The sequence below is a fragment of the Tursiops truncatus genome, chromosome 13 (genome assembly GCF_011762595.2).
Source record: "Tursiops truncatus isolate mTurTru1 chromosome 13, mTurTru1.mat.Y, whole genome shotgun sequence".
Classification (NCBI taxonomy): domain Eukaryota; kingdom Metazoa; phylum Chordata; class Mammalia; order Artiodactyla; family Delphinidae; genus Tursiops; species Tursiops truncatus.
The window spans coordinates 38,374,801-38,387,303 of NC_047046.1; the positions used below are offsets into that span (position 1 = coordinate 38,374,801).

Sequence of the window (12,503 nt, forward strand, 5' to 3'; positions counted from 1 at the left end):
CAGTGCTTGTGATTGGTCTGTTTATATTTTCTGTTTCTTCCTGGTTCAGTCTCGGAAGGTTGTGCTTTTCTAAGAGTTTGTCCATTTCTTCCAGGTTGTCCAGTTTATTGGCATATAGTTGCTTGTAGTAATCTCTCATGATCCTTTGTATTTCTGCATTGTCAGTTGTTACTTCTCCTTTTTCATTTCTAATTCTATTGTATTGAGTCTTCTCCCTTTTTTTCTTGATGAGTCTGGCTAATGGTTCATCAATTTTGTTTATCTTCTCCGAGAACCAGCTTTTAGTTTTATTGATCTTTGTTTTCATTTCCTTCATTTCTTTGTCATTTATTTCTGATCTGATCTTTACGATTTCTTTCCTTCTGCTAACTTTGGGGGTTTTTTGTTCTTCTTTCTCTAATTGCTTTAGGTGTAAGGTTAGGTTGTTTCTTTGAGATGTTTCTTGTTTCTTGAGGTAGTGTTGTATTGCTATAAACTTCCCTCTTAGAACTGCTTTTGCTGCATCCCGTACGTTTTGGGCCGTTGTGTTCTCATTGTCATCTGTTTCTAGGTATTTTTTGATTTCCTGTTTGATTTCTTCTGTGATCTCTTGGTTATTTAGTACGGTATTGTTTAGCTTTCATGTGTTTGTACTTTTTACGGTTTTTTTTCCTGTAATTGATACCTAGTCTCATAGCATTGTGGTAGGAAAAGATACTTGATACAATTTCAATTTTCTTAAATTTACCAAGGCTTGATTTGTGATCCAAGATAAGCTCTATCCTGGAGAATGTTCCATGAGCACTTGAGAAGAAACTGTATTCTATTATTTTTGGGTGGAATGTCCTATAAATATCAATTAAGTCCATCTTGTTTAATGTATCATTTAAAGCTTGTGTTTCTTTATTTGTTTTCCTGTTGGTTGATCTGTCCATTAGTGGAAGTGGGTTGTTAAAAGTCCCCTACTATGATTGTGTTACTGTCGATTTCCCCTTTTATGGCTGTTAGCATTTGCCTTATATATTGAGGTGCTCCTATGTTGCGTGGATAAATATTTACAATTGTTATATCCTCTTCTTGGATCGATCCCTTGATCATTATGCAGTGTTCTTCTTTGTCTCTTGTAATAGTCTTTATTTTAAAGTCTGTTTTGTCTGATATGAGAATTGCTACTCCATCTTTCTTTTGATTTTCATTTGCATGGAATATCTTTTTCCATCCCCTCACTTTCAGTCTGTATGTGTCTTTAGGTCTGAAGTGAGTCGCTTGTAAACAGCATGTATACGGGTCTTGTTTTTGTATCCATTTAGCCTGTCTGTGTCTTTTATAGTTAGAGCATTTTATCCATTTACATTTAAGGTAGTTATCAATATGTATGTTCCTATTACCATTTTTGTAGTTGTTTTGGGTTTGTTATTGTAGGTCTTTTCCTTCTCTTGTGTTTCCTGCCTAGAGAAGTTCCTTCAGCATTTGTTGTAAAGTTGGTTTGGTGGTGCTGAATTCTCTTAGCTTTTGCTTGTCTGTAAAGGTTTTAGTTTCTCCGTCGAATCTGAATGAGATCCTTGCTGTGTAGAGTAATCTTGGTTGTAGGTTTTTCCCTTTCATTACTTTAAATATGTCCTGCCACTCCCTTCTGGCTTGCGGAGTTTCTGCTGAAAGATCAGCTGTTAACCTTACGGGGATTCCCTTGTATGTTATTTGTTGCTTTTCCCTTGCTGCTTTTAATATTTTTTCTTTGTCTTTAATTTTTAATAGTTTGATTAATATGTGTCTTGGTGTGTTTCTCCTTGGATTTATCCTGTATGGGACTCTCTGTGCTTCCTGGACTTGATTGACTATTTCCTTTCCCATATTAGGGAAGTTTTCAACTATAATCTCCTCAAATATTTTCTCAGTCCCTTTTTCTCTTCTTCTGCTGAGACCCCTATAATTTGAATGTTGGTGCATTTAATGTTGTCCTAGTGGTCTCTGAGACTGTCCTCAGTTCTTTTCATTCATTTTTCTTTATTCTGCTCTGCGGTAGTTATTTCCACTATTTTACCTTGCAGGTTACTTATCCGTTCTTCTGCCTCAGTTATTCTGCTATTGATTCCTTCTAGAGACTTTTTAATTTCATGTATTGTGTTGGTCATCATTGTTTGTTTGCTCTTTAGTTCTTCTAGGTCCTTGTTACACGTTTCTTGTATTTTCTCCATTCTGTTTCCAAGATTTTGGATCATTAACTATCATTACTCTGAATTCTTTTTCAGGTAGACTGCCTATTTCCTCTTCATTTGTTTGGTCTGGTGGGTTTTTACCTTGCTCCTTCATCTGCTGTGTGTTTCTCTATCTTCCCATTTTGCTTAACTTACTGTGTTTGGTGTCTCCTTTTGCTTGCCGCAGGTTTGTAGTTCCCTTTGTTTTTGGTGTTACCCCCAGTGGGTAAGGTTGATTCAGTGGCTTGTGTAGGCTTCCTTGTGGAGAGGACTGGTGCCTGTGTTCTGGTGGATGAGGCTGGATCTTGTCTTTCTGATGGGCAGGACTGCATACGGTGGTATGTTTTGGGGTGTCTGTGAACTTATTATGATTTTAGGCTGCCTCTCTGCTAATGGGTAGAGTTGTGTTCCTGTCTTGCTAGTTTGGCATGGGGTGTCCAGCACTGGAGCTTGCTGGTTGTCAAGTGGATCTGGGTCTTAGTGTTGAGACAGAGATCTCTGGGAGAGCTCTCGCTGGTTGATATTACGTGGGGCCAGGAGGTGTCTGGTGGTCCAGTGTCTGGAACTCGGCTCTCCCACCTCAGAGGCTCAGTCCTGACACCCGGCCAGAGCACCAAGACCCTCTCAGCCACATGGCGTAGACAACTGTGGTGAAAATCTTACTGGTGTCTTGGATTTTTCTTTGCTGGGGGATTTATCCAAGCCAAGTTCCCTTTGTCAGAAACATAGCAAGCCAAAATGCTAAGATATCCGAGGTTTGCAGTGAAGACAGGCCTTACTCACACGGCATCCAAGGAGAAGACAGGAGAACAAATTTGAAATCTGTATCCTATCTTATTATTTTTAATGATTACATTTTGTCTTTATTAAAACTTTTTTCACATGATTTAATACTTGAATATTCAAAACTCTCCAAAAGAATCATAAAGCTGAATTCCGTTTATCACATGGTCAAGTGTGTAAGGTAACAGATAATTTATGGCATTAGCATCATGATTATGCTAAATCCAAACAATCAGTAGTATATTGTTGTACCAGTACTTTTCCCCATTAAGAATTTGAGTCAAAATCTACAGAATTTCTAGTATTCTATTTTAATCCACTGAATGAGGAGGTATAGAATCTTTATAATTACAGAAAATGAGCTAAAGCAGGAATCTTTAGCTTTGTATGAGGTCCATGAATGGAACCTTAGGGGGTTTGGACTCCCTCAAAATTGTATGTATAGATTTTTATGTGTATTTTCTGGGAGAAAATGGTTCATAGATTTCTAAAGAAGTCTTGTTACCCATAAACAGTGATTGTAACTTCAGTAACAACCACCAAAGGCTGTCTTAAAGTTTTGATTCTCAGTACACCTTGGGTCATAAACCTGTTTAAAAATCTGAGAAAAGCTATAAACTTCCAGATTTGAGTACAGTTTTGGAGATTCTTGAATCCTCCAAAGCTTGTTCTCAGATGTCTTGGATTTCCTGTTTGGGATTCATAGACCACTGCTGTTAAGGAAACATGCTCTGGCTCATGTTAGGCCTTAGTCTCATTATTTTAGAGACTTACAGTTTCATTTACACACATTCTTATTCTGCATCTTCAGACTGTTTCTCCATACGTTTATAACATTTCTCTATTAAAAATTTTTCTCTCATATGTATCACCTTACGAAAAACTATCCCGATATGTATCTTAGTGTTATTTCTTGCCCTTTTATACTCTGTTGGCACAATTTTAAAAGCTTTTCTTTTCTGTGTTTACTGCCTTTTTTAGGTGTGAGGGAAGATTCAATATCTAATACGTATATCAGTGTGTCTGAGCCAAGTCCAATACTCTTTACAGGAGCAGTTATCTTAGGTCTCACTCCTAAAAAAAAGCAATTAGTTGATAAATGTATTAAGGGAGATTTTTTCCAAATTACGTTATGAGTTTTCCACACAAAACCTCTATGTTAAGAAAAGTTAGACTGGTTAGGCTTAGGAAAGTTGCTTCTGATTTTATTTTCCTTTTTGAGTGGTAGGCTAGCTTTTTCTCTACAAAGCATGATTTCTTGATAATTAGTTCCCCTGATTTTTTACGGTTTAATCTTTGGTGCTCTTTAGGATAACTTTGTCTTTTTTGCTTTGGAGATACTTTGTTACCATATCTTAAATTTTAAATACTAGATTATAGTGACCATTTTGTGTGTTTTGATATCAACTGGATTTAGCACTGCTAAATGACATATATCACATTTTTAATTCTGCAGAGTTCATGATAATCTGCCAGCTACCTAAAATTTGTCTTATCACTATTTTTCCTTCTTAGCTGTTGTTACCTGGTTGTTCTTTATTAACTCTTCGTTAATATATACTATTCCAGTTGAACCTAAGAGATTCCACAAGGCCAACATATATCCTTATTAGGGTATATTTCTTTTACCTTTGGTATTTTTCCTCTCATGTTTCCCTTTTGTAGCACTCCCATTCTGTTTTGATTCTGTTCTCCAAACAGCAATAATTTGTTTACCTCTTACAATATCAAAAGGCTGTGTATTTAAGATTTAGAATTTGTTTTTTTTTTTTTTTGCGGTGCACGGGCCTCTCACTGTTGTGGCCTCTCCCGTTGTGGAGCACAGGCTCTGGATGTGCAGGCTCAGCGGCCATGGCTCACGGGCCCAGCCGCTCCGTGGCGTGCGGAATCTTCCCAGACCAGGGCACAAACCCGTGTCCCCTGCATTGGCGGGCGGACTCTCAACTACTGCGCCACCAGGGAAGCCCGATTTAGAAATTTTGAATTTCTATTTGTCTCTAAGGGCATAATTTTCTTTAAAGAGAAGTATATTCATTTGATTTTAAAAGTTTCTTTTGAATAGTTTTTCTAAAGAAAATATTTAATTAAATATTTGACTTTCAGTGCAATGCGTGTTTTACTGTCGAAATTACCAAGACCGTGGATTGTGGATGAGAAGAAAGATGATGGTTATACTGCCTTGCATCTGGCTGCCCTCAATAATCATGTAGAAGTGGCTGAACTGTTGGTACATCAGGTAGGAAAAGCAGTTCAGTAATTTTTAACAATTTTGGGTCATTGCTATCTATTTTTTACTTCATCAACTACTTATTAGTTGATAATAAGTAAAATCCCATGATGATGGGATCTTACAGCAAAATCCCATGATGATGCAAATTCAGATATAATATGAATTTAGTCTTCCGCCTAACATTGGTTTTTGTTTTTATTTTTGTTTTCCCTGGCTGCGCCACACAGCATATAGAATCTTAGTTCCCCAAGCAGGGATCGAACTTGTGCCCCCTTCAGTGGAAGCATGGAGCCCTAAACACTGGACCACCAGGGAATTCCCCTAACATTGGTTCTTAAATGGAGGGAGTTAGTGGTGTGTGTGGGGAGAAGGGGGCGGGGGGGGGGGGGCGGGGAATCCTTCAGTCTCCAGTATTCTCTCTGCACAGTCTTCCTGGTTTGGTCCAACAAAATAGGCATCAATGAAAAGGGATTTTCCAGAATCACTGCCGCTATTGTGGAAGTATCACTCTGCTGTAGCACCAAGAACCATCATGTTGCTATCTAAGCTGGTGTGGGCAGTTGCCACCAGGTAACACCAGGCTGCAGCTAGGATCTAGGGATGCAGTTCATGACTACTGCTGGACCCCTTGGATAGCAGCATAGGCTCACCTTGGTCATTTCATTCATCTCAGGAATAAGATGCTCTACATCTTTATGAGATTGGATTTTGGGGGAAACCCATTTATTGCAATTTTATGATATTTTGGTGTATTCAGCAAAATTTTTAAATGCTTCAGTCAAGCATATGCCATAGCTAAGCACTAAAGTTCCCAAAGAATTATCTGTGATCCCTGACTTCAAGGAACTTACAGTCTAGTTAAGAAGATGAAACAGCAGAAAAATTTAGTAGATAGTACATTATGTGTAATTAGGTCATAGATCATAAGATAGACATTCCATAAACTACAGAAGTTTAGGTAAAAAAATAGTTCAAAAGTTAAACAAACCTTTCCCCTGCCATTGTAAGCCTTTATTATTAAAATTAATTTTCTTAGAAGTGTTGTTAATTATGATAAATTCCTTTTCATCCAAAATCCAAACGACTGACCTTAAGCCAGTACCACACTGTCTTGGTCATTGTTGCTTTATAGTAAGTCTTGAAATCAGTTAGAGTAAGTCCTCTAAATTTGTTTTTCTTTCTCAGAACTACTTTAATGTTCTAGATCTTTGGAATTTCCCAGTACATTTTAGAATCAGGTTATTAGTTTCTATTAAAAGTCTTTGGGGGAGTTTGATTGCTCTTGCACATATTAGGTTTATCTTTAAGTAATTTTTTTGATCCTATTGGTAAATTGTATTGTTTTAAAATTTCAATTTCCAGTTATATATTGCTAATATATAGAGTTGCAGTTTTTAAAATATATTTACCATGTATCTTGTGACCTTGCTTAAATTACCATTGGTCATTAGGAAAACAGAAATTACACCAACTACAATGACTAAAATTAAAAATGCCAACAAAACCAGGTGTTGATTAGGATGTGGAGCAGTTAGAATTCACAAACGTTGCTGGTGTTTTTCAGGGTAGCCATGTTGAAAAACAGTTTAGCAGTTTCTTATAAAGTTAAACATATATTCATCCCAGCAGTCTCACGTCTAGATATGTATCCAAGAGAACTGAGGGCACATTTCCGCGAAATACTCCTACTAAATGCTTGTAGCAGCATTATTTGTAATAGCCCTAAACTGAAAGCAAACCAAATGTTCATCAACTAGTGTCTGAATAAACAAATTATGGTATATCCATACAATGAATACTACTTTGGAAATTCTAAATGATGGAAAAAAGTTCAGAAAACTTAAAAGGAGATCCCTCACTTTCTGCATTTATATGAGAACAGACATGATAAGAAAACAACCTGAGGGAATTCACTGGTGGTCCATTGGTTAGGACTCAGCACTTTCACTGCCATGAGCCATCGCTGGTCAGTTGCTGGTTGGGGAACTAAGATCCCATAAGCCACGCGGCACGGCCAAAAAAAAAAAAAAAAAGGAAAGCAGGCTGAGATCAGGAGCCTAATGATTGCACTCAAAGAAACGTAAATAGTAAAAACAATCCAGAAACTCCCACTTTCTCAAACATGTCATAGCATGTTCAGACCAACCAAACTCCCATAAGTGAGTTTCAGCTCTACCTGATGCACCAAGCAGGTGCACAGGTAGGGGTGTCAGAGTTGTGATCATAGGGCGTGAATGGTTCTAAGACATAAATGGAATGATACAGTTTACTTTTTGACTCTGTAGCCCTCTACTTAATTTTAGTATTTTAAAAAATTTATTATTATTTTTTATCATGCCAGACATGGTGCTAGGCATTTTGACATTGTTATTTTTCTTAATCCTCACATTGACCCCTGGAATAGGTTGTGCCCTTACCATTTTGGAGCTGAGGAAATAGGCATGAAATGATACAGTGCTTGCTTAAACTCACAAAGCGCGTAGCTGACAACACTTGAACCCAGGTCCACTGACACTGTGTTCATTGCTTTTGCTTCTCCGTCCCTTTCCTCTGTGCTTGGCATCAGCTGTTCTCATGGTCCTTTGTCTATCTCAGGGCCCTGGTGGGACTTTCTGCTCTTCCTTCAATAAGTGTTTGTATGTACTAATTAAGCGTTATCTTCTTCTCACCCTCCAGCAGAGTTCCTTTTCACTGAATGAGGAAGAGCTCAATTATGCAGCAAGAGGAACCGACCTTATTAGGTCATTAAAAGAAATCTAGATCCAATGTGAAGACTCATTAATATATTTTCAGGAAATATTTACAGTTAAAATGAGCTGATTATGTCCATTGCTCTATAATGGAGATTAAAAGGGAGCTGTGTTTGTACTGTACTTTGTCCTTTAACTGTTCTTAGATGGAATCACCATAATAAAAATAATTATTTTAAACTTGCTGTTATACTTCAGAAAGTTTGCTGCCCTATCCACTTCTTCCTGTGTTACCATATGAGAACAAGGTCCCAGCCCCTAGGAAGGGGGTGTGGTCAGTAGTGTCCAGTGTACTGATTCTTTGCCAAGAGTTAGTTTAGTATGCTTCCCTCTTGTCACATTCAACTGTGTGTGCCTTGTTCTTCTTCAGGGTAACGCAAACCTGGATATCCAGAATGTGAACCAGCAGACTGCCCTACACCTTGCTGTTGAGCGGCAGCACACCCAGATTGTGAGGGTAACGTGTCTACTAAAGTGAATCTTTGCTTATTAAATCATACTTTGTTAGATTTCTCAAAAGGCATAGCTGGAGGTAAAAATTACGATTTTAGGCTAATATTTTACATCAGTTGAGTAAAGAGTTTTAATTTGTAATAAGGAAAATCTTAAGATTCTGATATTCAAAGTCTTTATAATTTTGTTGCCAGACTTGTAAATTGCCAGAATATTAAATCAGAGGATTTCAGAGTAACTTACAAATTTGTTTTTTTTAAAAGTATACTCCCTTTTAATTTTTATAATTGAGAGTGAACTGTAATTAAAGGCTTCGGCTAGACATTTGCCGAACAGATTCCAAAAAAGATGACATGTATATTTTTATTTTACTAATCTGGTGATTCCAGTCAAAATACTTGAAAGATTATCTGTTTACAACTTTTTTGTAGAGCAGTGATTCTTAAAGTTTGGAGGCTGAAGCAGCAGCATCAGCATCACCTGAGACTTTGGTAGAAAAGTCAGTTCCTGGGCCCCACCTCAGACCAACCAAATCAGAACCTCCAAGGGTGGGAACTAGCAATCTGTGGTTTAACAGGCCCCCAGGTAATTGTGATGCATGTTCAAATTTGAGAAACTGTCCTGCAGAGACATTATATAATCTTTTTGAAACAAAGCAAGCAAAACAAAAGAAAACAGTAATTAGCCAAGACAGGTAGGACCATGTGCTTGAGATTGGTTTCTTTGTATGGTATCTTTCTAAAACTCTGATAACATTTACAGAAATGATTAGGGAACTTGTTGAAGCACTGTAAGCAAAGTTTTATGTTTACCACTTAAAATATCGATTGAGGGCTTCCGTGGTGGCTCAGTGGTTAAGAATCCACCTGCCAATGCAGGGGACACGGGTTCGAGCCCTGGTCCGGGAAGATCCCACATGCCGCGGAGCAACTAAGCCCGTGCGCCACAACTACTGAGCCTGCGCTCTAGAGCCCGTGAGCCACGACTGCTGAGCCCATGTACCACAACTACTGAAGCCCACGTGCCTAGAGCCTGTGCTCCGCAACAAGAGAAGCCACTGCAATGAGAAGCCAGTGCACCGCAACCAAGAGTAACCCGCACTCGCTGAAACTAGAGAAAGCCCGCGTGCAGCAATGAAGACCCAATGCAGCCAAAAATAAATAAATATATTTAAAAAATTGATTGAGATATATCGATTATGTGTTATATGTAAGAGATTGCAGTTTAGCAAACACTTCACGTTTATTATTATTTAAAATTCCCCTTGCCAAAAATTCTTCATTTCTCTGATATTTGGACTTACAACCCTTATAACCATACATTTGGAGAAAATTAACCAAAGAGAATGGAAATAAATAACTTGCTTATTTAAATAATAGAAGAATTTTGAACGTTATGATTTGGTCCTATTGGAAATACTTAAAATATCCCAACTCACATGTCTGAAATTAAAATGAGAAAAAAAATGTCCTGAATTTCCCCCAGTTATCTTGATCTTAGAGTAGATTAATTGAGCAACATTTTGGTTCTTATTTCTTTCTGCTTTCTCTAATTCAATATATTTGAATAACCAGGTTCATCATTATTTGTAAGGAGTCACAGGGTTGGATATAGAGTAATTTAGCAAGCAAATACATAAGAATAATTAACTTTCACGGCAACCCCGTCAGATAGGTCCAGGGCTCTCACACTGTTACTTTAGAGATGTTGTAACTTCTTGTGGGTGGAATACTTTGGCAAAATAAGATGTTTTTCTCTTCTAGCTTTTGGTCCGTGCAGGTGCCAAATTAGATATTCAGGATAAGGATGGGGATACTCCTTTGCATGAAGCTCTGAGGCATCACACTTTGTCTCAGCTACGTCAGCTTCAAGATATGCAAGATGTGGGGAAGGTCGATGCTGCCTGGGAGCCATCCAAAAACACCGTGAGTAAAGATAATCTTTAATTCAGTGCCAGTGGGAGCATCTTTTAATGCAGAGGCTTATATTTATGGCTAATTTAACTTGCACCTGATAAGATATTTCATCAGAGCTACAAATGTGCAAATTTAGTTTATGAGCTAAATACTAGTCAATGCTAACTGTATTGTTTTGCATTCTTACTAAAAGTTGTTTGGTTCTCCTTTTATAACTTTAGCCATTCAAACAGGAGTATTGTGTTATCTTTTTGTGGTTTGAATTTGCATTTCCTTATGACTGCTGGTATTGAACATCTTTTCATTTGCTTGTTCACCACTCATGTATATTTGATGAAGTGTCTCTTCAGACCTTCTTCATTGTTTTGTTGAGCTGTTTTCTTACTACTAAGTTTTGAGGGTTCTTTTTATAAACTGAATACAAGTTCTTTATCAGATATGTGGTATGCACATACTTTCTCCCAGTCTGTAACTTGTCTTTTCATTCTTTTTAAAAATTTTATTTATTTATTTATTTATTTTTGGCTGCGTTGGGTCTTCATTGCTGCACACGGGCTTTCTCTAGTTGCAGCGACTGGGGGCTGCTTTTCATTGTGGTGTGTGAGCTTCTTGTTGTGGTGGCTTCTTGTGTTGCGGAGCATGGGCTCTAGGTGTGTGGGCTTCAGTAGTTGTGGCACACGGGCTTAGTTGCTCCATGGCATGTGGGATCTTCCCAGACAGGGGCTCAAACCCGTGTCCCCTGCATTGGCAGGTGGATTCTTTTTTTTTTTTTTTTTTTTTTTTTGCTGTATGCGGGCCGCTCACTGTTGTGGCCTCTCCCGTTGTGGAGCACAGGCTCCGGATGCGCAGGCTCAGTGGCCATGGCTCACAGGCCCAGCTGCTCCACGGCATGTGGGATCTTCCCAGACCAGGGCACGAACCCGTGTCCCCTGCATCGGCAGGTGGACTCTCAACCACGGTGCCACCAGGGAAGCCTGGCAGGTGGATTCTTAACCACTGCGCCACTAGGGAAGCCCTCTTTTCATTCTTTTAACAGTATTTTTCAAAGAACAGAGGTTCTTAATTTTAATGAAGTCTGATTGACCAATTTTTCTTTTATTGTTTGTGTCCTGAGAAATCTTTGCTAAATCCAAGGTCACTAAGGTTTTCTCCTATTTTGTACTAGAAGTTTATAAAGTTTTAGCTGTTACATTTAGGTCTGTGATTCATTTTGAGTTAATTTTTATATGCATAATATGAGGTATGGGTCAAAGTTCTTTTTTGTTTTTTGTTTCTTTGTGGATATACAGTCATTCCAGCCCCATTTGTTTGAAAAGACTTTCTTTTTCTACTGAATTGCCTGTTGTGCCTTTATCTAAAATCAGTTCTCTTCTATTGATCTGTGTCTTTATCTATGTGATGTCAACCCACTGTCTTGATTACAGTAGCTTTGTAATAAATGTTGAAGTCAGTGGTATAAGTCTCTTCTTCTTTTTCAAAGTTGTTTGCCTATTCCGAGTCCTTCATGTTTCCATATGAATTTTAGATTCATTTTTAAGAATGTAAAGGGTTCTGAGACCAAAGTGTTTGAGAATTGCTGCTTTTCTATATGACCATCGGTAAATACTCTAACTCCTATGTGCCTCATTTTTCTCATTTTGAAACGAGGGGAAGTGAGTAACTACCTCCATAAGGTTGTAAAGATTAAATGAGTTAATTCATGGAAACTGCTTAAAATAGTTCTTAGTCCATTGTAGATGCTCCATAAATATTAACAATTATTATGACTATTATCAGACAAGATGTGTGAGTCAGAAGCTCAGATGACAGTAGGACCTGATCTGTCTCATTCTCCACTTCGTGGCTTAATTCCTGGTTGGTTCATTTCTCAGTTGTCTCTTCCCTTTTTGTTTCACGTTGGTTGCTAGCAGTTCCAGAGACAAATTGAGTAGAAAAGGGAGACTGTCTCCTCAATATCTCAATCAGAAGTCTTGTTCTTGAGTTTTATTGGCCTTAATTGACCTGATTTAGGTTATGTGTCACCCCTGAACTAATTACATAGATGAGGTGGGTCTCTGAGTGGTTTGAGCCATCTTTGGTTCATCTCTAAAACTGGAGATGGGTCAGTCCTCATACAATACACCTGAGGAAATTGGGGGGTAGGTGTCATGGAGGAAGGATGCTAGGACTGCAACTCATAAGTGTCCACCACATCTAT

At 38.1% G+C, this 12,503-nt stretch overlaps 1 protein-coding gene across 2 annotated transcripts in view; it reads left to right on the plus strand.

Annotated features, from left to right (window-relative positions):
- MIB1 (MIB E3 ubiquitin protein ligase 1) overlaps positions 1–12,503 on the plus strand; it is a 116,598-nt gene that overhangs the window by 84,544 nt on the left and 19,551 nt on the right. For both annotated transcript variants that reach the window (XR_012325347.1, XM_033837613.2), the window contains exons 13-15: positions 5,061–5,193; positions 8,308–8,394; positions 10,154–10,315. Coding sequence is in view for 1 of the 2 variants with exons in the window: in XM_033837613.2 (XP_033693504.1) it covers positions 5,061–5,193; positions 8,308–8,394; positions 10,154–10,315 (382 nt within the window). In the remaining variant the exon portion in view is untranslated. The remainder of the gene's footprint in view (positions 1–5,060; positions 5,194–8,307; positions 8,395–10,153; positions 10,316–12,503) is intronic.